We start from the raw sequence: 26,415 nt of genomic DNA, 5'->3' as shown, positions 1-26,415 counted from the left end.
ATTATTTTACATCAGTATTTGTAAGCTAAAACCAGGGGAAGAACAATCAGAGGAAAGGTATAATAGAAACACGTCACCACTTCTGTGTTTATCACCCACTCCTGGTTTTGGCTTACAAATATGGATGCAAAATACTGACCAAATACTGAACGTGTGAATGTGGCCTATGTGTTATTATTTTACTGGGGAGAAACATAATTCAGAAAGGGTTAACTGAGCAGTGGACAACCCCTTTAAAGAGTGGATCATGATTTCATTTTTTACTCATTTTCTAAAAGCTATAGCTTATATTTTTCTACTGACAGCCATTTGAGGGCTTGTTTTTTTGTGGGACATGTTGCAATTTTGATTGACACTATACATTTTACCACACAATGTACCGTACTAGAAAATGAGGAAAAAAAATCCAAGTGCAGAGAAATTGCAGAAAAAAGAAGTTTTACACCTTATTTTAACGGCGTTCATGATATGGTAAAAATAATTTGGTATTTTTCTCATCTTCGTCAATACAACTACAAGAAAAAACAAACCTATCCAGTTTTAATATTATTTTAGTGGTGCAAATACATTTTGATCACTTCTTATTGCATTGTTTTTGAGTTGAGGCAATAAAAAAACGCAATCCCGGCATTTAAATTTTTTTCTTTTTATAATTTTTACTCATCTGGTTAGTTTTATATTTTGATGGATCAGACTTTTATGGACGTGGAGATACCCAACATGGCTATTTTTTTATATATATCTTTATTTTTTAATGACGGAAAAGGGGGATTATTCAAATTTTTATGTTTTATTTTTGTTATTTTTTTTAAATCTATGATCATCTTCTTGCCTATACTAATTACTGCAAAACAATTGTATTGCAGTATATAGTAAAAATCACAGTTTCCTATGAGGCCTAGTTGCAGGTTGGGTTTCAAAGGAGCATAATCATTGCAGACATGGTGATATTCAGCAAACCCCTGGCTGTCATGGCAACACATTGGCATCTCACATTTACATCGGTTCAAAGGCTTTAAAGGGAGCCTGGCATGTGAAAAAAACGCTATTAACCTTCGATATGAAAGGCACAAAATACTCAATTACATCTACAATGGCCTCTGCAGGGCAATGAGCAGCTGGAAAAATCAGCGGCAAGACTTCAGATATGGTTCCACTACTATGCACAAGGAAAACAAAGTATCAAACCCATATCTCCCATCGGTATCGTGACACGTTAAACCTCCCATAGGGGCAAGGAATTTCCATGTTTTCACCTACATTCATGGTGCTCACTTCTGAGAACAAGTAGATAACCAAGAAGATGACCAACAAAACACATATCCATACAAGTCCGTATAGAACAGTAATGAATGTCATGCTTAGCAAAGCTAAGGCACATTTATAGGTTACTGTATTATTCAGATGTACAGGATTTCACACTGACCTTCTCCATTCAGACTTGTATTTTCATAGGAATCCCAGCGTATCAAAGGATCGCAAGTATTGTAGTCAATGGTTATTCCTGGATTATTTTGAAGGTTGTCAGAGCCTGTGGAAAAGGTTTTCATGTTTCTGTGAATATGACTTTATTTTGTGTGTGAGAAGCAAAGTACAATGCAAAGGAAATTCCGAATGCCATGGTGGCCATTCAGATGAATGGCTGCCCACCTTAATACACTGACTGGTCATGCGTACCAGTATGTTCCGACTAATACAAGGTGCTAGTCATGACCTGGAGACTACCCTCCATGACATCAGGATACTCTAACAAAGCCCAAAAACACAACCGCTTTCCTTTTAACGATTGCACCATGGTCACTGCTGCCTATGCTTCATGTTAGGATAATCGAAATGTACGAAAAAAATGCCATTCAGGTAGATCAAGCTTTGGAGACATGAAAATTGCCATAACCCTGGCCAAGCAATACATTATTATTTCTCTTTAAGTTTTAACATCATATTCTAAAGGGGATAGACTAAAGACTTTTTTGTATATGTTTTTTCTTAAATTCACTTTTTTATGGAACTCTTGCAATTTGAAACAAAGCTTATATTTAGTCTGCAAAAGTAGATACAAAGGTGACATGATTGTCACATTTTTCTGTCGCAGCATACAGCACTTAGCATAAATGAGTACACCTTCTTCACGGTCTTACTGAATACAAAAATAATTTCCAAAATTTTGACAAGACCGAGTTTCATAGAACATCTTTTTTACCCATAACATAAAAAGGTTAATAATATAATTTTCCTAACAACATATTCAGTTTTACGCAAATTAGTTGATGCAAAAATGAGTACACCCCACATCCAAAACAACTACATCTAATATTTTATATGACCTCCATGAATTGTAAGGACAGCACCGCCTTATGGGATATGAAACATCTTACTTTTTTAGTGAAAATGAGATGTGTGCCTCAAAGTGGATATCATTTCTCGACTTGTTACAGATACAAAAACAAGCCATAAACTTACCAAACACCAACAACACCATAGGACAGGAAACAATTATAGGCTCCTGACAACTTTCTTGGCACATTCAATTTATTGTTGGATTTGTTTATAATAAAGGGTATCAGTACATACGATGTACTGTGTTTCTCAATTTCGAGTGATACAATAAGAATAATGAATACAAGATTTTTCATCTAGTTACCCCAGCTATTTTTGTTTTGCTTGCTATGGAAACTACAACAAAACATGTAAATCTTTCAAGACTTGAGAGCATGTGGCCTAAGGCCAAAAAGATTACAGAAAAAGAAAAGCAGAACAAATTCCAATACATGTGGGATGAACAATACCTACCAACAATTTTTTCCGGAGATCCTGAAAACACTAGTTCAATTTTTCCAAATTCCGGAAATCTGTCATCTATTGTACATGAACGATAAAAAGAAATACACTTTATGAAATAACGCAGCCAAATAAATGCATCCGAACATTTCATTCACATTATCAAGCATAAAATATGATTCGTTGATGTGGTTTTAATAGGAAATGGATGAATCATGTTTGAATAATCAAATTAAAGAACATCTATTACCAAAATACCTTTTTTCCCCTGTTGTTTTGATTTAGAATTTAACGCATTATGAACTTCTCAATTATACATGGGTCCTTGCATAGAAGTATGGCGCACCCTTCTGAATTTCATATTTATTGCCTTAAAAGGGTTTTCCCACGAACAAAAGTTAATATTAATCAATAGATGTAGGAATAATAATAATAATAAGTTCCACAATTGGACGTGTTTAAATGAAATGTTCCTGTGCTGAGATAATCTTATAAATATGCCCCTGCTGTGTACTGTGTAATGGCTGTGTCTTACCATACCACATCTCCTGGGCAGGGAGGAGGCAAAAGAGTATACAGACATCACAGCACAGGATCACAGCTGAATCTTTTTGTGAGATAAAACATTTCACTGCCTGTTTTTAAACAACGTTTTACTTCAAAGAAAGAATTATTTGAGATCCCCTGCTGTAATGTCTGTATACTCTTTTCCTTTTACCCCCCTGCCCAGGAGATGTGGTATGATCAGACCATGTCCCTGTATGGTCAGACACAGCCATTACACAGTACACAGCATGGGAACATTTATAAGATTATCTCAGCACAGGAACATTTTATTTAAATCTGTGGCGCCCAGCTGTGCTTGGTACCACAGATCCTAGAAGAGTGCACTGATGGAATCCTCCACAAGAGGCCCCCATAAACATTCACACATCTCCACCTTCCACCTCAGACCAGCAGAGGGAGCCCGTTAGGGATATAAATAGGGAAGGTAGAGCTAGGCAGTTTAGTCTAGTCTAGTAGTTGAGTCCAGTACAGTCCGAGAAGAGTTACCTCAGAGGACAGAGCCTATTCCAGCTCCTGTAGTTGCTAGCCTGCAGTGGAGCTCATCCAGACTAAGACTCAAGGAGCTCAAGTAAGTGAGCCCAAGGTGTGCGACGCCTGTAAGAGCGGTGAAGAGCGGCAAGCTGCCATTAGTGTGAGTAGCCTAGTGAGGGCCCGAGCGTGGCCGAAGGCGAGTGGAAAGTGAGTAGCAGTGGGGGCAGAGGAGCTTACCCAGCTCACCCCGAAACATATACCGGACACCGGGTCCGAGCTTACCGGGATCTCTATGACCCAGTAATGCATAACTGGAATCCCTGGAGAACTACAGGTCCCAGGTTCACCAGAGAGCTGATACGTAACAGAGCCAGGAGACACATAGGCCCCGTAAGCTGGGAGCGTGCACTCCAAGAGAAGGCCCTACCACTACGTCAGCCGATGCAGGACAGAGATAAAGTTAGGCCTAGGTTCAGGCAGGTCAGAAACTTACTACGCAGAGGCAAGAAACAGGAGGCCCTACACCCGCTCATTGGGTAGGATCCTGATATGCACCCTTCACCCTACAGTGCTCCGGGATGTGCCTGAATTTCCATCAGTAAAAGGTACTGAAGTGACTACCGTGTCCGTCCCCGTTCTTGCTCTGACCCGGCTGGGTCTCGCCTGTCCTGCATCCCCTTCTCCGTACGCTGCCCTGAGGCCTAGCTCCACCTGTGGGGAGCTATACCATCGAGCTGCCTTGTCACCGGCCTCAGTGGACTGCTGCAGCGCTGGTGATTCTCACCAGAAACCACAGGTGGCGTCACGAACTTTCATAGAGTTAACAAATAATCCCCTTTTAAAAGCTGACCCCAGGGTACGGGCCCGGGAGCCGACCACCGCGACATCCTCAAGGCCAGGCAAAGGCCCGGCTACCGAGTCGTCCCCATCCCTCTGGGCGAGTCACATCCAATTGTGGAACTTATTATTATTGCAAGATTTAGTGATTAAAATTTACTTTTGTTTGTGGAAAAACCCATTTACATATGCTATGAATATTGTTCAGGGATCTAGCTCATCACAGCCTTCCATCTCCTAATTAAAACCATCACTTGTATATGTGATCAGTTCAAATGTCAATAGGAAAGTGTATTGTCTACAACACAAGGTCTAAACGCCTACCCCAAACAATTTGCTAATTTTCTGTCCATCGAACCAGAGTATAAAATGGAAATACACCCTCAAAGGCCATATACTCAAAGGGATTTTCTATTTTGAAGGGGATCTGACAACTTCTACCTAAAACAATAAGCTGGTATCAGTCTTGGCAGCTGCCAGATGTAAAGTGTGTACTGACCAGAACACCTATTACATAGGAGCAGATCTGCCAAAGTCAGCAGTGCCCACTTGTGATGGAGCAGTGATGTCTATGCTGGAGCTGGTAACAGATGATCAGTAGGGTACCTTATGTATGATTCCCACCAAGCTTATATTAAAGACCTGTCCTAAGCATTGGTCACCATTATCATAGTAGTAGAATACCCCTGTAATAGCTGTCAGATGACCAGTCACAGTTACTCTTCCTGACAAAGACTAAAGCTGTAACAGGCTCAAATGTAGATTTGAAAAAATATAATATTAAATCATGGAAATGACTTCACCTTTATTTGCGTGATCTAACTCTTCTTTTGCAAAAATTAGTCGATGACTATGAACAGCTCCTGAATGAAACTGTAGCCTGAAAATGACATCCCGGGTCACAGAACGATATTTCTTGTGGTAACATTTCACCTGTCAAGGTAAAAGAAGCAAACTGCGAAATGAAATGTATTCCAGGATTCCTTTTCCTTACATGATGTACATATTAAATAGATTTAGGATTAATGAACCTATTAGTTTGCTCTAAATTTTAGGAGTGTCTGCATAAAAAAATATCAATTAAAATATCCAACAGTGTGAGTCAGAAGAAAAAAAATACAATTACTTTTCCAAATTGAAAAGACCATATTTTTTTTGGCAATAAATAACTATGGGCAGATATAATTTATTGTTGTATTGGGTACGAGAAGCAGTTGAACTACATTTCCTATGTATTAGGCTTTTAGGGCTCTTGATGTTAGTGAAGCTCCTTATCACATTTACCATACTTTCAGAGGACATCTTTGAAGTTATTCAGATAAAACCTGAATATGTGCTGTGATAAAGGTTTTAAGATATTTGTTCTCTTCCTTCTCCTGATAACAGAATTCTATGTTTGATGGAATGTATTTGATGTTTCACAACTTGCTTTGTCCTCGTATATAAAGTATTTTGGACAAGCCATCATAAACTGTATAAAGCATTTACATTTGCCGTCATCGATTGGCAGTCACTTAATAGCCTATTTAGACAGGCCGACCAGACATACAATGCACACAGAATGATAGATTAGTCTGTGCACAAAATATCATTGTTCTCAGCAGCACATGTCCTGTTCACACAGGACGATGAGCTGCTGAGAATGACGATATTTAAGTAAGCTTATCTAAATACCATACAAACTGGTGAAAACAACATATACTCCAAGATGGAAATGCTCTAAAAGCTTACATGATAAAAAAATAGAGTCTTCTCCAAATAAAATAGTGAGGGTGTAACAGAATTTTGCTCACCTGATGGGACTGTGTGAGACAACTACTAATGAAGTGAAGAGGTCAGCGGCTGCAATATCCACTAGTGTTTTTGGAGAGATACCAGGGTAAGGTGGATTTTGATCTGCCGATTTACAATGCAATCCAACAATAAGGATCTCAGGATAAAGTAATTTATTGTTGTTGGCAATACACCATTTTATCCTTCGATCCTAACTGTTGGATTGCATTGTAAATGAGCAGCACAGATCAAAATCCACCCTACCCTGGTTTCTCTCCTAAAAGCTTCCATGATATCTCAGAATAAGCAGTCTTGTGTTTTTATGAGGGAAAGCACTGTTTCTAGTATTACATATAACTACACACATATATGTATATGACCTGTTCCTGCAATTTTTAACAGCTTTCCTATCACAAGGTTCCATCTACACTTTTCAGTGGTCTCTAAGCTAGTAGGTGAAGATAAGTTGCTGTGATGTACCCACACACGGTACACAAAGACATTAAACATTCTACCTCTCTGCAATGTATTCTTAGAAGAAGCTGCAACAGTGAGGACCTTATATAATAGTGCTGGGCTGTGCAGATGTGACTTCAGCATTGAAGTCAGATTAATACTTCTTAGACCGCAGCAGCTCCCCTACCCGGTGTCTTTCTGCCTCCATTTCTCTCTTAGGGATCGTCTAGACTACTGTTTCTTTTTGTCCTTGTGCATGATGTGAATATTTTTTCATGCAGAGCTTCACAAATCACAGCGCGCACCATTCTGGGCAATGATGGTGCATGCGATAGATGGCAGCTCATGCACCCATTAGCGATGTGGACAAGCACTTGGAGCCTTGCATGTCTGCGGTTTGCCCGATTTTTCATATGGCCATTTGAACTCGGCCTTACTGTGAATTGTGAAGGAACTAGCAACTATGCTTACAACACAAATATAAATACAGCCTAACTCAATTCCAAACTTTCATCATACACCATCTTAGGATCTTCTTCGCTTCAGAGACAATGACTAAAATAACTTACGTGTCACAGTTTTATATTGATGATACTGCAGTGTGTTTGTGCCTTTGGACGATTCCCTTTAAGCCTTAAATTTAAAGCTTCACAGAAAATTGACATTTACATACACTCACCATAATGTCCCCCTTGATGATTTGAGCAGGCTCAACAGCAATACTTAAACTGTTTTGATTTTCCGGTCCAACATTACTGAACAAAAAGGTAAGAAAAAGATAATCTCAGAGATATTTCTCATTTCCACTGACATTCTCCCAACATATTGTAAAAAGCGGCAATAATCAATGATTAAAAGAGCAACACAAATGCCAGAGGGTTGTTTTCTGCCTGGGTTTCTGTTTTAAGCTGTGAATTGGACAAGATAGCTGTACTCATAGTCATGAAAATAAGAACAAATTACAAAAACTAGAAAAGTTCAGATACCTAGTTTTATTAAGTAAACACATAAGTGAACCATTCCCTTTAACTCCAGCAAGTTTTTTTTCATTACCAAAGTCTGAAAGCCATAACATTATTTTTCAGTAGACCTATAACAGATTAAAGGGTTTTTTTTTTTTTTTTTACAATGTGTTATATTTTTCAGGTTTTTGTGTTTTCATTTTCAATAAATTTTTGGAATATCAATAAATGTACAACAATATTGGGACACCTACACTTTACACCTGCAAGAGATTTTATGACATAGGTATTAATAAGGAGTTGATCCCACCTTTGCAGCTAAAACAGCTCCCACACTTCTGGGAAGTCTTTCTACAAGATTTTGGAGTATGTGAATGTTTGCCCATGCATCCGGAAGAGCATTTGGGAGGTCCAGCTCACAATCTCCAGTCTAGTTATCCCTTAAAGAGTTTGTTGGGATTGTGCAGCCCAGTCAAGTTCTAGCACACCAATCTCACCCAACCATTCATTTATGGACCTTACTTTTTGGACTAGTACACAATCAAGCTAGAACAGAAAAAAAGCCAAGCCCAGAAAGATATCCCTTCTCCACCAAACTTTTTAAGAGTTGACACAATGCAGTTAGGCAGGTAATGTTCTACTGGCATTTTCCAAACCGAGACTCATTCATCAGACTGCCAGAACAGTGATTTACCACTCCACAGAATGCATTTCCTCTGGTGAAGAGTCCAGGGGTGGGCATGCTTTACACCACACCATCCTACACTTTCAATTGTGGTGCTTGGTGATATAAGGTTCACATAAAAACTGCTCGGCCATGGAAATCAATGCCATTAAGTTCCCTAGGCACACTGTTATGCTGATGTTAATGATAGAGAAGGTTTGGAGCTCTGCAGTCATTGAGGAGGCAGAGTATTGCTGAATTCTACGCACTGTGCCCAAGTACTTGACAATCCTGCCATAACTTTACTGTCACTTCATGACTGGGTTGCTGGAGTTCCTAAATGCTTCCCTTTTGCAATAATACCTCTTTAGGCCTCCATACACATTAGACTAATGTTTGCTGAACTCACACTTATTGATGGGTTTGGCCGACGGTCTAATGTGTATGGAGGCGCCGGCTGACTGATGGCCGAGCAGGAGCTCCGGTGTATGGGAGTGTCAGCTGCTGGCCAAACCTTTGGCTGAAGCATCGTTAGGCCGACAGTCACCTAAAGTGAATGGCCAGTCTTATCGTGGAATATTTAGGAGGCAAGAAATTTCCCAAACTGACTTGTTGCTTCAGTGACACCCTATTAAGGTACCACACTCAAATTCAGTAAGCTCTTCAGAACAAGCCATTCTTTTCCAAATATTAGTAAAGGAAGAATGCATGGTTGTATGTTTGATTTTATACACCTGTGTGATAGTGCTTGAATGAGAAAAATCAGAAATCAATGATTAAAAGAGGTGTCCCAATACTTTTAACCATATAGTATATGTACAAAATTATTCTATATAGTATGACATGGAGCTACAAATGACTTATAAAACTAACACTTTTTAACAGAACTATCTGTTCCACAAATCCACAAACATATAGTAATGTCTCTTGTTTTTGTGTAAACTATACTAAAAAGTCATTCAAAGAGGGGAAAAGATAGGAAGTATCCTGGAAGGGCGATGGCTATTTCCAGCAGAGAATATTCTCAGGCGGCTCCCTTGGTAAGGCGTGCCTCTAAACACGCTCGCTCCCTTCCTGCAGCTACATGTGCCGGCTCAGAACAAAAAGCCTTCCCTTTCCAGAAGCACAACGCACTGCCTTCAGTCCGCCAGCTACAAGCGCAACTGCAGCACTGACTCCATGGTGTAGCCAAACTGGATTTGTAAGCTGGATGGGCTGTGCGCTCTTCTGAAGGAGACGGCGAAACTAAGGAATATTCTCGGGAGTAAATAGCAGACATAGTGGAAGGCAGAGGAGTATCACTTCACCCCTATTAATGGCATTATAATACAATTGGTACAGAACTTTAGATAAAAGCAGATAAACAAATGACATTACTACATGTATGTGGAAGTGTGGAACATTGCCGCTTCTATGAGAATCTTTATGGAAGGTTTTATATCTCCAAGGCATAATATAGAAGCATCTATATAGATACACTTGCACATTTACTTTACACCTGTTTGCAGGGATTGGGTGGTATTGTATTGGTATTGACCCTTATTTAGTGCTTTTTAAAGGAAAACAGTAATTTTTATTATGTTAATCAAGTAGTTATGAATATGGCAATATCAGTTGCATGTTCTTTTAAGATTTGCATTATATGTGGATTTTTGGTATAAAAGTTCTATTAACCATAGAGGGACGCCTTCTTTGGGCTGTTCTCGATGAGTCCTAATGAACAAAGAGGCACGTGTAATGCAACGTAGGGCTCGTCCAGACAAGTATTGTACAAATGTGAGCTGTCCGAGTAAAACTACGACAGCATACTGACCAATGTTATTCAACGAGTCCATTTTTCCGTTTTGGGAATGATGATCTTGATGGACTTTTTTTTTCAGCCACGTTGCTTTTCCAGAGCTTTTGAACTACTAGTAACATAGATATTCCCTATTTTATCTTTCTCAGGTTATGGACCGGAGGGTGGAAGTTTTTGTTTTCTTTTCAGGATAAATCAGTTTTTATTGGCGCTAATTTGAGCTGTATAACATTCTTTAGTCGACTTTAAGTTTAGGTTCACATTTATCCTGTGCTTTATGCTGAGCATCTACATTAGGGTTTCTGAATATGTCCCAACAATACAGGATTCAAACAGAACCCATGCAGGAACCATTCAGTATAATGGGGCCGATAGCGTCACTTTGGATTCCATATGGCCTCCCGTCCAGCAAGGTCCAATCTATTTTAGGCATTCACAAAACAATGGTCGCACGCACTTTTGTACATGCCTAAAAAAATGGGAAATTGCAGGAAAAAAGGCTGTATGGAGTTCAAATTAATCCATTAACATTATAGTTAATGGTTCCAATGAAGTTTTTGTCTTAAACACAATACAGCAGGGGTGCTGATTAGGGTAAAGATGGAGTATCCTCCCTCTGTCAATAATCTACAGGTCACTGTCACTTTTGACAGCTAAATGACCAAGATTGTGGCTGATACAGACGACACCCTCTGGGGAGTGATATTCACTTATAATGACTGTCACAAAAAGGTGAATCAGTGGTTATTAAGGGGGTTAACAGGAATAACCTTTTAATACATTTCTTTTCGTTATGACCGATGCCTAGCTTTGTCTAAAATTTGCATGTTAAAATACAGCCATAAATTGGTGCAACCCCTTTTTATGTGACCTTCTAGGGTACATGATGGTCATAGAGTGTTCCTCTCCTTAAAAAGGTTATCCACTACTGTATAACCCCTTATGAATATACCCAAGATGTTGCATTGTTTCAAATAAAAGTAATTAGCTTCCGGATGGATGCCCTGAGCTCCGTGTACACTGCCGTTCTCCTGACAAACAATGTTCCAAACGTGCTGCAGCCAATCGGCAGCCGCTGACTGACTGCAAAGCTAACATGACATTGCTTATGTCAGGAGACCGGAAGGGTACACAGGGTGCATGAGCTTTGACAGTCCAGTGGGCAAATATACATTTTTATTTTTGATTTCATGTAGAATCATGGGGACATTCATAAGAGGGTTGTCCAGTAAGAAACAGAGGCATCTGCAAGGAAAATGTACAGTCTGAGGCAGTTTCTCCAAATGATAAAAGTTTTACCGTACCGTAAAGCTTTAGCTGATGAGACCATCATACCTTTGGGGTGGTAACACCTCCACTAATAACATTTTAGAACTGTTAAGATAATTAAAATGCTTGTATCATTTCACAAACAATGAAATATAAAGAGCATTATGACTGATGGAACAAAGGTGATTCCCACCCCTGCCTCCAAACTATGTACAGTGGGGAAAATAAGTATTTGATACGCTGCTAATTTTGTACATTTTCCCACCTACAAAGAATGGAGAGGTCTGTAATTTTTATCATAAGTACACTTCACATGTGACAGACAGAATCTGAAAATAAAATCCAGAAAATCACATTGTATGATTTGTAAATAATTAATTTACATTTTATTGCATGAAATAAGCATTTGATACAAAAGAAAAACAGAACTTAATATTTGGTACAGAAACCTTTGTTTGCAATTACAGAGGTCAGACGTTTCCTGTAGTTCTGGACCAAGTTTGCACACACTGCAGCAGAGATTTAGGCCCACTCCTCCATACAGATCTTCTCCAGATCTTTCAGATTTCGGGGCTGTTGCTGGGCAATATTGAGTTTCAGCTCAATACAAAGATTTTCTATTTCAGGTATGGAGACTGGCTAGACCACTCCAGGACCTTGAAATGCTTCTTAAGGAGCCACTCCTTAGTTGCCCTGGCTGTGTGTTTCGGGTCATTATCATCCTGGAAGACCCAGCCATGACCCATCTTCAATGCTCATACTGAGGGAAGGAGGTTGTTGGCCAAAATCTCACGATACATGACCCCATCCATCCTCCCTTCATTGCAATGCAGTCACCCTGTCCCCTTTGCAGAAGAGCACCCCCAAAGTATGATGCTTCCTCTACCATGCTTCATGGTTAGGACAGTGTTCTTGGGGTTGTACTCATCCTTCTTCCTCCAAACACAGAGAGTGGAGTTGATATCAAAAAGTTCTATTTTGGTCTCATCTGACCACATGACCTTCTCCCATGCCTCCTCTGGATCATCCAGATGGTCATTGGCGAACTTAAACGGGCCAGGACATGTGTGGCGTGAGCAGGGGGACCTTGAGTGTCCTAATCAATGATGGCGTAGTGTGTTACTAACAGTAATGTTTGAGACTGTGGTCCCAGCTCTCTTCAGGTCATTGACCAGGTCTTCCCGTGGAGTTCTGAGCTGATCCCTGACCTTTCTCAGAATCATCCTTACCCCAGGAGACAAGATCTTGCATGGAGCCCCAGACTGAGGAAGATTGACAGTCATCTTGTGTTTCTTCCATTTTCTAATAAATGAGCTAGCAGCTGTTGCCTTCTCACCAAGCTGCTTGCCTATTGTCCTGTAGCCCATCCCAGCCTTGTGCAGGTCTACAATTTTGACCCTGGTGTCCTTAGACAACTCTTTGGTCTTGGCCATGGTGGAGAGGTTGGAGTGTGATTAAGTGTGTGGACAGGTGTATTTTATACAGGTATCGAGTTTAAACAGGTGCAATTAATACAGGTAATGAGTGAAGTAGGAGGGCTTCTTAAAGAAAAACTATCAGGTCTGCGAGAGACAGAATTCTTACTGGTTGGTAGGTGATCAAATACTTATTTCTTGCAATAAAATTCTATTTAATTATTTAAAAATCATACATTGCGATTTCTGTTTTTTCTTTTTAGAATCTGTCTCTCACAGTTGAAGTGTACCTACGATAAAAATTACTTGTAGTTGGGAAAACTTGCAAAATCGCAGTGTATCAAATACTTATTTTACCCACTGTAGGTAAAAAAGTCAGTTACCTATAAAAATCTGTATGAAATATATAAATTATACATTTTTACAATCTATATTTGAAATTTGGAAAAAGTGTTAAGGAGATGAAAATTCGAAGAGTTAAAGGAAAGCCTACAAACCTACGCCTGAAGTCTAGACACAAAGAAGCATCTGTTATAACTAAATGAGCAAGCAAGTAATTCAGTATATGGCATTTAAAGGTTTTTTTTTGTTGATTGTTTTTTTTAAATAAATGGCAAATGGTAAAAGTCACAAAGCAATATAAATAAAGTTCCACGGACCTCAAATACCATCTACATTAAACTTGCAATTCTGGAGCATTTAAGACAGAAATGACTTACTATATTCCCGATGTATACACAGGTTGCATCGCCTGGTAGATTTTTATGAAAGGTCGACATACTGCAACAACAAAAATGTAACATTAATATAATGAGTGAAAGAATTTATGTTGCGGTATAATAGCACATTCACTCTGAACGGGAATGTATCACCAGAAAATGACAATATAAAAGGAGGAAGGGGCTTCTTCCCCCTCGCCTCTACATAGTTCAATAGTACTTCAATGGACAGCAGTCCAAACCTGATCCCTCAGTGAACTGCTCACATTTCTGCCTCCTTCCTCAACACTGTTCAGTAGTGAACTGAAAGTAATCATTAGTGCACATAGCACAGGGGGAAGGGGGTCAGAGAATAAAGGTGGGTTTACACTTTATGACCACCAATTCGCTGAATTTTTGCATATCAGAAGTCATTTAACAGCCTGCTTAGACAAGACGAGAGTGCTTCCCATCAGTAAGAGATTGTCCTGTGTAAACAGGTCACGTGCTGCCGAGAACAATGTGCTGCTGAGAATGATGATTATTAAGCAAGCTTAAAAAGCATTTCACCAGACAATATACTTTTTTTCATTCTAGAAACGCTCATTCAGGATAATCGGTTAGCGTAAATGCACCTTTAGTGATTGATAATTTGACAAAGTGGAAATTTTCAGCAATGGGATATAAAGCAGAGTTTCTTATCTTCACTTGTACTACTGACTTATGCAAAGTTTGTTGAAATAACAAAGATATTCCGTTTGAGCTCTAACAAAAGTAGCAGATAGTTGAATACACCCAGAGATAATGCACAGTTTACGGTGTCTGCTCCTTAGTGACAGCAGCAAACGATAACGGTTTACATAACTTGTCTGCCAACATAGTGACAGCTTATGGCGTGTGGCTGAAGACCCACAGAGAATTGCAAATGGCCAACTCTTAGCGTGGCTGACAGTTGCTATCTGTCACAGGATTTGTCCAGGGATACAAAAAGGTCTGCTCCCCTCGCCCTCTAGCTTACCAAATAGATGTATAGGTTTCATACAAACGCAGGGATACAGATGCTGAAAGTGTAAAATGAATGATCAGCAGGGCTGTACAGCAGTCCAGGCACGTTACACTAACACCATAGCGTACCCTGCAGGTCAAGATGGCACCTGCTTGCTGGATATTAAATACAGAAATCACAAATATAAAAGACCTGCCTAAGTTAATTTATGGAGAGTAATCTGTGGATCTGCTCTGACCGGAGGTGAAACAAGTCAATTATGGATACCGAGAGTTGGCTCAGACTTTATAGGTTTGTTTTATTGTAGCACACTGCTGTCAGAAAACATTCAAAATGCTGTTCCATCAAGGTGTGATGTGGAGGTAGCGGTGTCCGAAGTCTTACATTACACATACAAGTTGTTCTCACTGGAAACACAAAATATCCACCTGTCACACTAGAAAAAAAAAAACAAGTGGTCCACATTAGGGCTCATTCAGACACTAGTTTTTCTTATACAAGTTCTGTCCGTGTTTTTTCACAAATAAAACTCATAACTATTATAGTCTATGGGGCTGTTCACATGCCCGGGTATTCTTGCAGCTCAAGTGGTTCGCACAAAATCAGGGAAACATGTCCGATTTTCATCAGAGTGTTGGATAAAACTCACCAATGCAAGACTATGTGTCTGTCAATAAAATTGGACAGTACTCGGATGCCATCTTGTGTGCTGTCCCGTTTCTCACAGAGTGTTTGATAGGAGAAGCTTGAGAAACTTCGATCAGCATTTTTTTTTTCATCCAAGAAATACTGATGAAACTCCAATGGTAAAAACGGACACACTGACCAAACCCCGATGAAACTCCAATGGTAAAAACGGACACACTGACCAAACCTTGTGAAAACTCCATGGGTAAAAACGGACACACTGACCAAACGCTGATGAAACTACGATGGTAAAAACAAACTCACTGACCAAACCCTGATGAAACTCCAATGGTAAAAAAGGACACACTGACCAAACCCTGATGAAACTCCAATGGTAAAAACGGACCTGCACCTGTGTGCGGCGATACGCGTGGGGTCTTTCCCATGCCTAACCTTACCAGCAGCGCAGGTTCTGTATGAGCCCTTGAGACAGGACCCATTGATCCACATTATGCCTTTGTTATACATTTGTTTCAAAACCATCTGAGGCATTGTTTTCAGTATAGGCCTTAGATTGTATTACCAATTCTCTTTGGGATTTAGGCATGCTATACATTTGATTGATTGATTTATCATGATTTATTTTCAGATTTATTTGTGCATTTGCACTTCATCCACATTTATTATTTTTTGCTGTGCATTTATACAGTACAGACCAAAAGTTTGGACACACCTTCTCATTTAAAGATTTTTCTGTATTTTCATGACTATGAAAATTGTACATTCACACTGAAGGCATCAAAACTATGAATTAACACATGTGGAATTATATACTTAACAAAAAAGTGTGAAACAACTGAAAATATGTCTTATATTCTAGGTTCTTCAAAGTAGCCACCTTTTGCTTTGATGACTGCTTTGCACACTCTAGGCATTCTCTTGATGAGCTTCAAGAGGTAGTCACCGGAAATGGTTTTCACTTCACAGGTGTGCCCTGTCAGGTTTAAGAAGTGGGATTTCTTGCCTTGTAAATGGGGTTGGGACCATAAGTTGTGTTGTGCAGAAGTCTGGTGGATACACAGCTGATAGTCCTAGTGAATAGACTGTTAGAATTTGTATTATGGCAAGAAAAAAAGCAGCTAAGTAAAGAAAAACGAGTGGCCATCATTACTTTAAAAAATGAAGGTCAGTCAGTGCGAAAAATTGGGAAAACTTTGAAAGTGTCCCCAAGTGCAGTTGCAAAAACCATCAAGCACTACAAAGAAACTGGCTCACATGAGGGCCGCCCCAGGAAAGGAAGACCAAGAGTCACCTCTGCTTCTGAGGATAAGTTTATCCGAGTCACCAGCCTCAGAAATCGCAGGTTAACAGCAGCTCAGATTAGAGACCAGGTCAATGCCACACAGAGTTCTAGCAGCAGACACATCTCTACAACAACTGTTAAGAGGAGACTTTGTGCAGCAGGCCTTCATAGTAAAATAGCTGCTAGGAAACCACAGCTAAGGACAGGCAACAAGCAGAAGAGACTTGTTTGGGCTAAAGAACACAAGGAATGGACATTAGACCAGTTGAAATCTGTGCTTTGGTCTGATGAGTCCAAATTTGAGATCTTTGGTTCCAACCACCGTGTCTTTGTGCGACGCAGAAAAGGTGAGCGGATGGACTCTACATGCTTGGTTCTCACCGTGAAGCATGGAGGAGGAGGTGTGATGGTGTGGGGGTGCTTTGCTGGTGACACTGTTGGGGATTTTTTTCAAAATTGAAGGCATACTGAACCAGCATGGCTACCACAGCATCTTGCAGAGGCATGCTATTCCATCCGGTGTGCATAGCAGTCATCAAAGGAAAAGGTGGCTACTTTGAAGAACCTAGAATATAAGACATATTTTCAGTTGTTTCACACTTTTTTGTTAAGTATATAATTCCATATGTGTTAATTCATAGTTTTGATGCCTTCAGTGTGAATGTACAATTTTCATAGTCATGAAAATACAGAAAAATCTTTAAATGAGAAGGTGTGTCCAAACTTTTGGTCTGTACTGTATATTTGTTGGTGAGGCTATTAAGCCATTTGGTCTTCTTTATCCCTTGAATATTGTGGTATATTACATTTTTGTATTTATTTTCTTAAAATGGTTAACGCATCCTTTCTAGGGTCTTGTCTGTGTACTTACACCTGCATGTTTATTGCTGTTAGATTGGGTATACCATGACCTTATTGTAGGTTGACTGGTTGTTGCAAATGTGTCTCTGTGCCCATACTCATTGTTTTTAATTGTTTTCAACCTGTTTGTCGTCTATACATGTATCATGTGCTGATGATATAAAATTTCTATATTTTTTGTGAGATCCCCAGTATTGCATATCTTTCTTTGTTTCCTCTACACAGATACACACGGACACGGATATCTCCAGTACTGGAAATATCAAGATGTGTGAAACCGGCCTTACATTGAGTAGTGACTTTTGGCTCGTGCAGCAAACATTGGAGCGATCCGGCTGGTCACATACAGCAGAAGACGACCGGAGCAGCGCCGATAAGCGATGAAGACGGCATCTGGTATACATATTACTAGGGTCTGGAAACTTACATTAGTGACACCACACCAGCGGGTTTTTTCATTGTTTTCGTTTTTCCCTCCCCTTCTTCCATGAGGCATAACTTTGCTATTTTTCCATCAATGTAGCCATATGAGGGCTTGTTTTTTGAGGACAGGTTGTACTTTTGAATTAAGTCATTGATTTTTTTCATATGATGCACTGGAAAGAACGAAAAAAATTCCAAGTGCATTGAAATTGCAAAAAAAATGCAATTTCACAATTATTTTTTTATTTACCCTGTTCACTATATGGTAAAACTGACCTGGCAATATGATTCTCCAGATCAGTACGAATACACAGATAACAAACATGTATAGTTTTTTTTTTTATTTAAGTGGTGAAACAAAATTTGGAAATTTGTAAGAAAATTTTTTTTGCGGTTGTCGCTATTTTACAAGAAAACGAGTAACGTTTTAATTTTTTGGGATTCTGGGCCGGGTAAGGGCTTATTTTTTGTACCCTGAGCTGATCTTTTTACGGAAACTTTTTTGGGGTAGATACAATGTTTTGATCACCTGTTATTGCATTTTATTGCAATTTGTGGTGGACAAACAAATGTAATTCTTGCGTTTTGTTGTTTTTTTTCCATTACGCTGTTTACAGATCAGTTTAATCTATTTTTTATTTCGATAGGCTGGACTTTTACAAACGCAGAGAAACCAAAAATATATATATATTTTTTTTAATGGGGCAAAAAGGGGGGGCGATTTGTGTTTTTATTTATAGTTCCCTTACGGGACTTGAAGCTGTGTTCATCCGATCGCTTGTGCCATATAGAACAGTGCATTAGTACTCCTGAGTATAGCAAAAATCATAATCTCCTATGAACGCCAGCCATGGACGTTCATAGGAGGATTGTAATGATAGGCATGAGGGTCTTCAGCAGACCCCCAGCTGTCATGACAACCCATCGGCTCCCCGAGATCACGTCACAGGTGCGCCGATGGGAGTGTGGAACAATGCGCACACCTGCCGGAGCGTCTTGCATATCGCTGTCAGAGCTTGACAGCAGGATTTAACTGGATAACAGCCGCGGTCGGAGCTCCGACCCACCCACAGATGTTCGAGGCACAAAACGGCTGATTAAATAAGCCGTCATGTGCTGGGAAAGATGGGGGCTTGGCGAGGGAGCCCGCATCAAAGGTAGGGTCACGGCATATGATGTAAGTTTACGTCATATGTCGTGAAGGGATTAATGCTGGAGTAGTACTAAAAACAATCATTAGGAAGTATGCAAATTGTGCTAACTTTACCTTTACTAAAATGGCAGATATTTTCTCATCTATTGTACACAAATGATTGCTTATAACCTTACACGGTACCTGGTGTTTCATGTAACATTTCAGAATAAGCCGTCATGTGGTCATTATATGACTTCTATCCTGCATATTTCTCCTCTGCAAGCACCAGCTATAATTTTGCAGCAGTCTCTGTCCTAGTTGGTGGAAAGTATCTGTTATGACATCCCCTACACACAGATGTATTCCAGCTCTTTTTACTCTGCAGTACATAAACAGCAGCAGCATGGAAGACATTATACAGCTGTAGTGAGCAGTGTGGCTGTAAATCCAGCATTGAAGTGAAATACATCCACTGAAAGTTGCAGCTCGATCTGCCGGTGTCTACCCGGTCTCGCAATGTTCCTCACTATTCCTACCTCTCCCCTCCCCTAGACTTGCTTTGACCAAGAGGGATTTGAGGTGTACTTCAGAGTGTATGACCGGTTCAGGATGTACAGGAGTAGCTCATAACAGGAGATAGAAGCAGATTTGTCCGATAAAATGTATTATAAAGTTTGTTTGATTAGCTTATAGTTGATCTATGCATAGTTTGTAGAAACAGTAGTGATGATTTAAGTACTCACATCCACCTGCTTCAAAATTAGGAATACCATGGAGAATGACAGAATGCAAAAACAGTGGGGTCGCGTTCATCTTTTCCATCCCAGAGAGCAGTCCACTCAGAAAATTGACATATCTAACAAAGGAAAATGGCATAATATTTACCATGAGTCATGCATATTTATCCTACAGATTCAGCAATGTACATCACACATTTGGATACTTTTTTTATTTGGTGCATTTGGTAAAACTTGACTCTTCCAATTAGAACAGATAGTCCTAGGTCTCCAAAAAATTGGCAAAGACATATTTGCAAGAGATTAATACCAAAATTATTCTGGTTTTCCACTGTGTATTTACAAACATGATACTTTACAGATGTCAGTTTTAGAAATGAAGACTAGAGGGGTTGTTCCTTTCTAGACCATCCCTTTTGTGCTGAATAAAAAAAAAATGATACCTCCTGGACCGGCACTGCTGCTCGTCCACTCAGACGAGTGATCATGAGCAATCTTGTGACATTGTTTACGAGTTATGTCACGTGAGCGCTGCAGTCGATCAGCATCTGCTGATGGGCTGCAGCCTTAACAGTTCTGTCAAAGTTCTATTATTAGGCCACGGCCCCACTATCAGTATTTGGTCAGCATTTTTTCTCAGGAGTAGGAGCCAAAACTGACCAAATACGGATAGTGGGGCCATAATTTTAAACAAACTGTAGGGAATCAAAAGAGGTTGTCTAGATGTGGATAAACCATTTACAATCTAAGCCTACAGAGATGTGAAGTCTTTTTCGAATACATACTATTGCATTGATGTGACCACACCTGCTACATCACAAACACCCACCTTATTTGAGACGGCTGCATAAGTAATGATACTTTATCATCAAAAAACTTCTTCATGGCAAAACGATCCAGAGCTTGGTCAGCGCTGAAAAGAAACGTGAACATTTTACTAAGGAATATGTTACTTCACAATTTTATAAGAAAACAAATTAAGTAATTAATCCCAGAAAATTCAGACATAAACTAGATGTTCTTTAGAATGGAGACATTTGAATGAATTCATTATAACAAATGCTGGGACAGCTAGCACTCATGGCATTGTATTGTGCTGACATAAAGTGGTTTTATTTAGGAAAACTCATCAGCATCACAAATCATCAGTAACACTGCCAAAAAGCATGCCAGCAGCCAATGGATTCACGGCTGTGCAGACCTAACAGGTACCCCTTACTTACTCCATCTCATTTGAACCCTAGGACTGTCCCATAGAATCTAATACCAAGGAAAACATGTATCAAGTATGTCAGACTTTAACATGTCTAGCCCTTTTATGTACAAGAAAGTAAGGGGAGTCAGCGCTGTCTGTCCATCTCCACCCCATGGAACGGCTACGCACATGTGTGCAAGTTCATGGGATGCAGGGAAAATCGCTGTATCTGAATGAGGTGACAGCTATCTAACGTCATAACTGCGCTGCTATCCTGCACGCTGTGCACTCCGATGCTTTTATACGAGGCAGCTTTTCCTCTGCATCATCAAAAGCATTCTGGGATCAAAGCTAGATGGGATCAGGAACTAACTGTGCGCCCCAACAATCCCAGCCAGACTAAGTGCAGTGCTTACAAGCTCAGCACCAAAGAAATTGCAAGCACTCTGCATGCTCGGCCACGGCTTCCTGCTTCTAGACAGCAGCAGTGGCTGTTTGCTTTGATAACAAGGGAATTTGCCACCAACTAACAGCAATATATTGTAGGGGCAGAGACCATGACTTTAGTGATGTGTCACTTACTGTCTGCTTGCTGCAGTTTTGATAAAATCACAGTTTTATCTGCTGCAGATCTAGCAGTTCTCTGAATGCTGAGCTCTGTATATTCCCGCCCACACCACTGATCGGCAGCTTTGTGTACTCCGTACATAGGCAGAAAAGTGCCTTTCGGTAGTGGGGGTGGGGTTATACAGAGCTCATGGATATGGAGGACTACATGGCAGAAGGTTTACTAGTCCTCAAACTATAATCTACAAATAAAACTGTGATTTTATCAAAACAACTGCAAGCAGCTCAGTAAGCGATACATGACTGGAATCAGGGTTTCGGTGTCTACAATATTCTTCTCTCACGATTAGGAAGCAAAAACCTACTGACAGATTCCCTTTAACAATAGAATAAAAAAGTAAAAGGTATTTGAAGAACGGGACAAATTTTAATAATCAATACATTGCAAAGTTGCGTGTTTTTACAAACATGTTGAAGATTTACGCAACCAAGAAGATAGGAACATGCCTCTAATTTAGGCATAAAACACTGAAAATACACACATTTGTGGTCATTACCTTGCAGATACATTAGTAAAGTGCATATATGATGATATCACTACTCCAATTCTACCTTTTCCACCCTGAGGAGAAGGAACATAGACAGTCACATGATTTGGATTGGTAATAGCATTTGTGGGTCTTAAAACAAAGTTAGTGTAAATAGTTAACAATCCATTGCCTTCCTTTTAAGAAGTATATTATTTTTTTATGAGTCATGAAGCTTAGGGAATAGCGAATACCACAAGCCATTCCACTATTATAAGTGCAATACACAAGCCAGCGCTAGGAGTTATGGAAGCATATGGCATCTGCTTGAATTCTTATGTCTTCCACAGGTTTATCCTGACAGATAACATAAAAATGGAATGAGCACCTTTGTTTTACATTTTAGCAGGAACATTTCTCACCCTAAAATAGGTCTGTAGCCTACATTACACAGGAAGATCGCCTTAATGCCTAGGGCCTCTCTCTGGCAGGCAGACTGTATCTGATACAGAAAAAAGGAGACAGCATCCAAGTAGAAGTAATACAACTACTTTATTCTTTCAACAAATAGGTCACTACGCAATACTTAAAATATTTCAGCATCTAGCTCCATGCTGTCACTACTTTCAGTATAAGGTTTGTGGTCTAAGAGGGATTCTTCGGATCATACTTCGCTCCATAAATTGGGACTGACTATTGTGCGGCAGAAATATCTACCTGTGTTAAGGGGCTAGACGCCCAGCCAATGATTGCTCTGTGCCGCTGCTTCACTGCATCAACATACAGGTGAATGGGGACGAATTGCAACCTCAAGAGGCAAGCCTCAAAATCAGAACCAGTTGTGAAATGTGCTTATTGCAGACATTGATCCTGGGGGGTCACACTGTGACTCCAGTCACCTACATTACGTTATAAGATATACCAGCGGCACATAGCGATCTTTGGCCACACAACTTGTGTTATCAAAGTTGCCATCTAGCCGCAGCCTAAGGCCACGGCCCCACTATCAGTATTTGGTCAGTATTTTTTCTCAGGAGTGGGAGACAAAACCAGGAGTGGGTGATAAATGCAGAATTGGTGACTTGTTTCTATTATACTTTTCTCTGATTGTTCCACACCTGGTTTTGGCTCCCACTCCGGAGGAAAAATACTGACCGAATACTGACTAAATACTGATAGTGGGACCACGGTCAAACTGTTTCAATTTTGGATATAATATACAAATCCACAAAGGTCGTACTGAACCAAACCAACTGCACCTTAAGGAAAACATCTTGGTTTAGTAGAACTGCAGAGGGATTCAGGTGTTACAAATGACATGTGAATAGTTAAGTGAGGCCCAACACTGTATACAGAAAGGAGTTTGCCAATTTAAGATCTGCTGCCAGATTTGGGCACTAAACATATAGCGGCAGGGACCCAGAGAGCCGAGCAGCTTCCACCGGACACAATGCCGCTGTGTTTAAGTAACTAAAATCACTGCAATATCACCAGCTTTTCTGTTTGGAAGAAACGGTCAGTGCTTGATATTTGTATACGTACGCTCTCTGAACAAGCACTCCACCCATCGGTGGCGGTTTTAATCACAGCTTGTTCCTACCCACCCAGATAATTTATAGCTATCAGCCCAGGAGAGTTTTCATATTAGTTTAGGTCCCCAGCAAAGAAGGTTGCCTTGTCTATGGCTACTAGGCACACAGGAATTGGCCAATTTATGTGCTAAGTGTCTTCATTTTAACTTTTTCTACAGCAGCAATGCAATTCCAATTTTTATATATTCCATGTTTGCATACTATAGTGCTGCAGCTTTATATTGTTAGTTACATATGGAAGTCGCTCTCTTATCTTGCACCTGTTCACATCTGGTTTTCTGTTTGGAAGTGACGGTCAGTGTGTGATATTTGCATTAACACCAGGATCTGTAGCAGTTCTACTGTAATGTAATTACAGGACTATAGGGATCTACCTTGGGTTCAGCTGCAGAACCATTGGGGGTTTGGTATTATACCTGGAATACAGAGCATGACACACATGCCTGTGTATGCTTTACTATATAGTAACCTATGTGCAGAAAGAACAGAAACAAGACTTTAATGAAAAATTAAACAAGTTGAAAAGCAATGATAAACTAATTAACCTACCCTGCTATGAATAACCACGACATGTAGAGGGTCACTGTTCAGCCATGATTCCATAGCCTTGCAAATAGAACACATTTTATCTAATGGAGGAGCATGTAGATCAGGCCAGCCCACGTCCATTACCTACATGAACAATGAAAAGAATGATTTATGTACTCCATTAGTTACACACAGTATGATGAACTAACCTACACATACAAATGGTAGATAAACCAGATAGACAGCAAAGTGCTGTACATTATTACTCCAAGAGTGGTGTTTTTGTAAGCAGAGGACTCTACAGTACTAACATCTAAACAACTCGCTGATTTTGCCGCTTTATGAAAAATACCAACCCTTCCAAACCATGGAAGACCAGGGTAAAGAAATGTTGACGACCTACAGGCCACAGGAAAATGCAGTTACTTAATATGTTGCTATGTACCCCATTTTATAGCCAACATTTATATTGGTGGTACTTTGACTAAAGTTAAATCAGTACAAAGTCTAAATGTTCCATTTTGGTTTCGACTTAGACTAAAGTTTTTCATATAGTTACATTACTATAATAAGAAGTACGGAGGTTTTTTGAGGGATATCTCTTTCCCACCGAGAGACTGACTACAATATATGGTAAAGCTATAGTGACTGATGGGTATCATGGAGTAGTAACGCTATAGTGACTGATGGGTATCATGGAGTAGTAACGCTATAGTGACTGATGGGTATCATGGAGTAGTAACGCTATAGTGACTGATGGATATCATGTAGTAGCAACGCAATAGTGACTGATGGGTATCATGTAGTAGCAACGCTATCGTGACTGATGGGTATCATGGAGTAGCAACGCTATAGTGACTGATGGGTATCATGGAGTAGTAACGCTATAGTGACTGGTGGGTATTATGGAGTAGTTTTTGAATGCTCACTACACACCTTTTTGGCATCTGGACCTAAAACAATGTATTCAGAAAATGCAAATTTTGCAATTTATATAAAAAAATAAAAAATATTTTTGATTCAAAATTTTAGAAAAACAGAAAACAGCCGGAAGTGCAATACATATAATGCCATAACCACGTCTAGATACAGGAGCACACAGCGTACACCAACAGCTCTGACCCATCAGCTGCTGAGATCATGGCAGAAGAAATGTAAGTGTATTTCTTTTTCCACTTCTGTCTGAGCTACTGCTTAGTCTTTAGGTGTGTGCTGGTAAGGTAGTGAGACCTGCTGGCATCTTATAGATGTAAATATACATGAACCCCTTCACCCCAGGGCCATTTTCCATATTTTGCTCTCTTTTTTCCCAGACCCATAACTTTATTTTTTGGTCTATATGGCCATGTGAGGGATTATTTTTTGCAGGACAAGTTGTACTTTTGAACGACACCATTGGTTTTACCATATCGTGTACTGGAAAACAGGAAAAAAATTCCAAGTGGGGCAAAATTGTAAAAAAAAGTGCAATTCCACAGTTGTTTTTTGTTTTTGTTTTTTTACCACGTTCACTAAATGCTAAAACTGACCTGCCATTATTATTCTCCAGGTCATTACAAGTTTGCAGATACAAAACATGTATGGGTTCTTTTTCATCTAAGTGGTGAAAAAAAAATCCAAAGTTTGTTAAAAAAAAAAAAAAGTTGCCATTTTCCGAGACCCATAGCGTCTCCATTTTTCGGGATCTGGGGCCGGGTGAGGGCTTATTTTTTGTGAGCCGAGCTGACGGTTTTATTAATACCATTTTGGGGTAGATGCAATATTTTTGCCCGTTATTACATTTTATTGCAATGTTGTGGCAACCAAAAAAACGTAATTCTGGTGTTTTGATATTTTTCTTGTTACGTCGTTTACCGATCTGATTATTTTTACATATTGGTAGATCGGGCGATTCTGAAAGCAGCGATAACAAATATATGTGTATACTGGATTTTTTTTTTTATAGTTTCATTTTCGATGGGGCTTAAGGGGGTTGATTTGAACTTTTACTTTTCACTTGCTTCAATAGTCTCTATGGGAGACTTAAAGCTGCGATCATCAGATCGCCTGTGTGTAGCAGAAATGCTCACTTGCTATGAGCGCCAACTGCTGGGTGGCGCTCATAGCATCCCAGCAATGACAACCACAGGGGTCTCCTGCAGACCCCGGGTTGTCATGCCAGCCCATCGGCGAACGGCAGTCATGTGACACAGGCGCCGATGGGCAGGACTTATGACGTCCTTCCGC

At 39.8% G+C, this 26,415-nt stretch overlaps 1 protein-coding gene across 4 annotated transcripts in view; it reads right to left on the bottom strand.

Moving 5' to 3' along the window:
* TNS3 (tensin 3) overlaps positions 1 to 26,415 on the bottom strand; it is a 403,696-nt gene that overhangs the window by 145,131 nt on the left and 232,150 nt on the right. For all 4 annotated transcript variants that reach the window (XM_073678347.1, XM_073678348.1, XM_073678349.1 and 1 more), the window contains 9 exons: positions 24,211 to 24,333; positions 22,100 to 22,164; positions 20,610 to 20,693; positions 19,787 to 19,899; positions 13,710 to 13,770; positions 7,562 to 7,637; positions 5,457 to 5,586; positions 2,791 to 2,856; positions 1,427 to 1,531 (listed from right to left, as the gene is read on the bottom strand). In XM_073678347.1, the coding sequence (XP_073534448.1) occupies positions 1,427 to 1,531; positions 2,791 to 2,856; positions 5,457 to 5,586; positions 7,562 to 7,637; positions 13,710 to 13,770; positions 19,787 to 19,899; positions 20,610 to 20,693; positions 22,100 to 22,164; positions 24,211 to 24,333 (823 nt within the window). The remainder of the gene's footprint in view (positions 1 to 1,426; positions 1,532 to 2,790; positions 2,857 to 5,456; positions 5,587 to 7,561; positions 7,638 to 13,709; positions 13,771 to 19,786; positions 19,900 to 20,609; positions 20,694 to 22,099; positions 22,165 to 24,210; positions 24,334 to 26,415) is intronic.

The sequence above is a fragment of the Phyllobates terribilis genome, unplaced genomic scaffold (genome assembly GCF_046119375.1).
Source record: "Phyllobates terribilis strain yellow unplaced genomic scaffold, ASM4611937v1 Scaffold_4__5_contigs__length_816908805, whole genome shotgun sequence".
In the NCBI taxonomy this organism is placed as follows: Eukaryota; Metazoa; Chordata; class Amphibia; order Anura; family Dendrobatidae; genus Phyllobates; species Phyllobates terribilis.
Note: the sequence above shows the minus strand (reverse complement) of the source record. Positions and strands in the feature narration are given on the sequence as shown.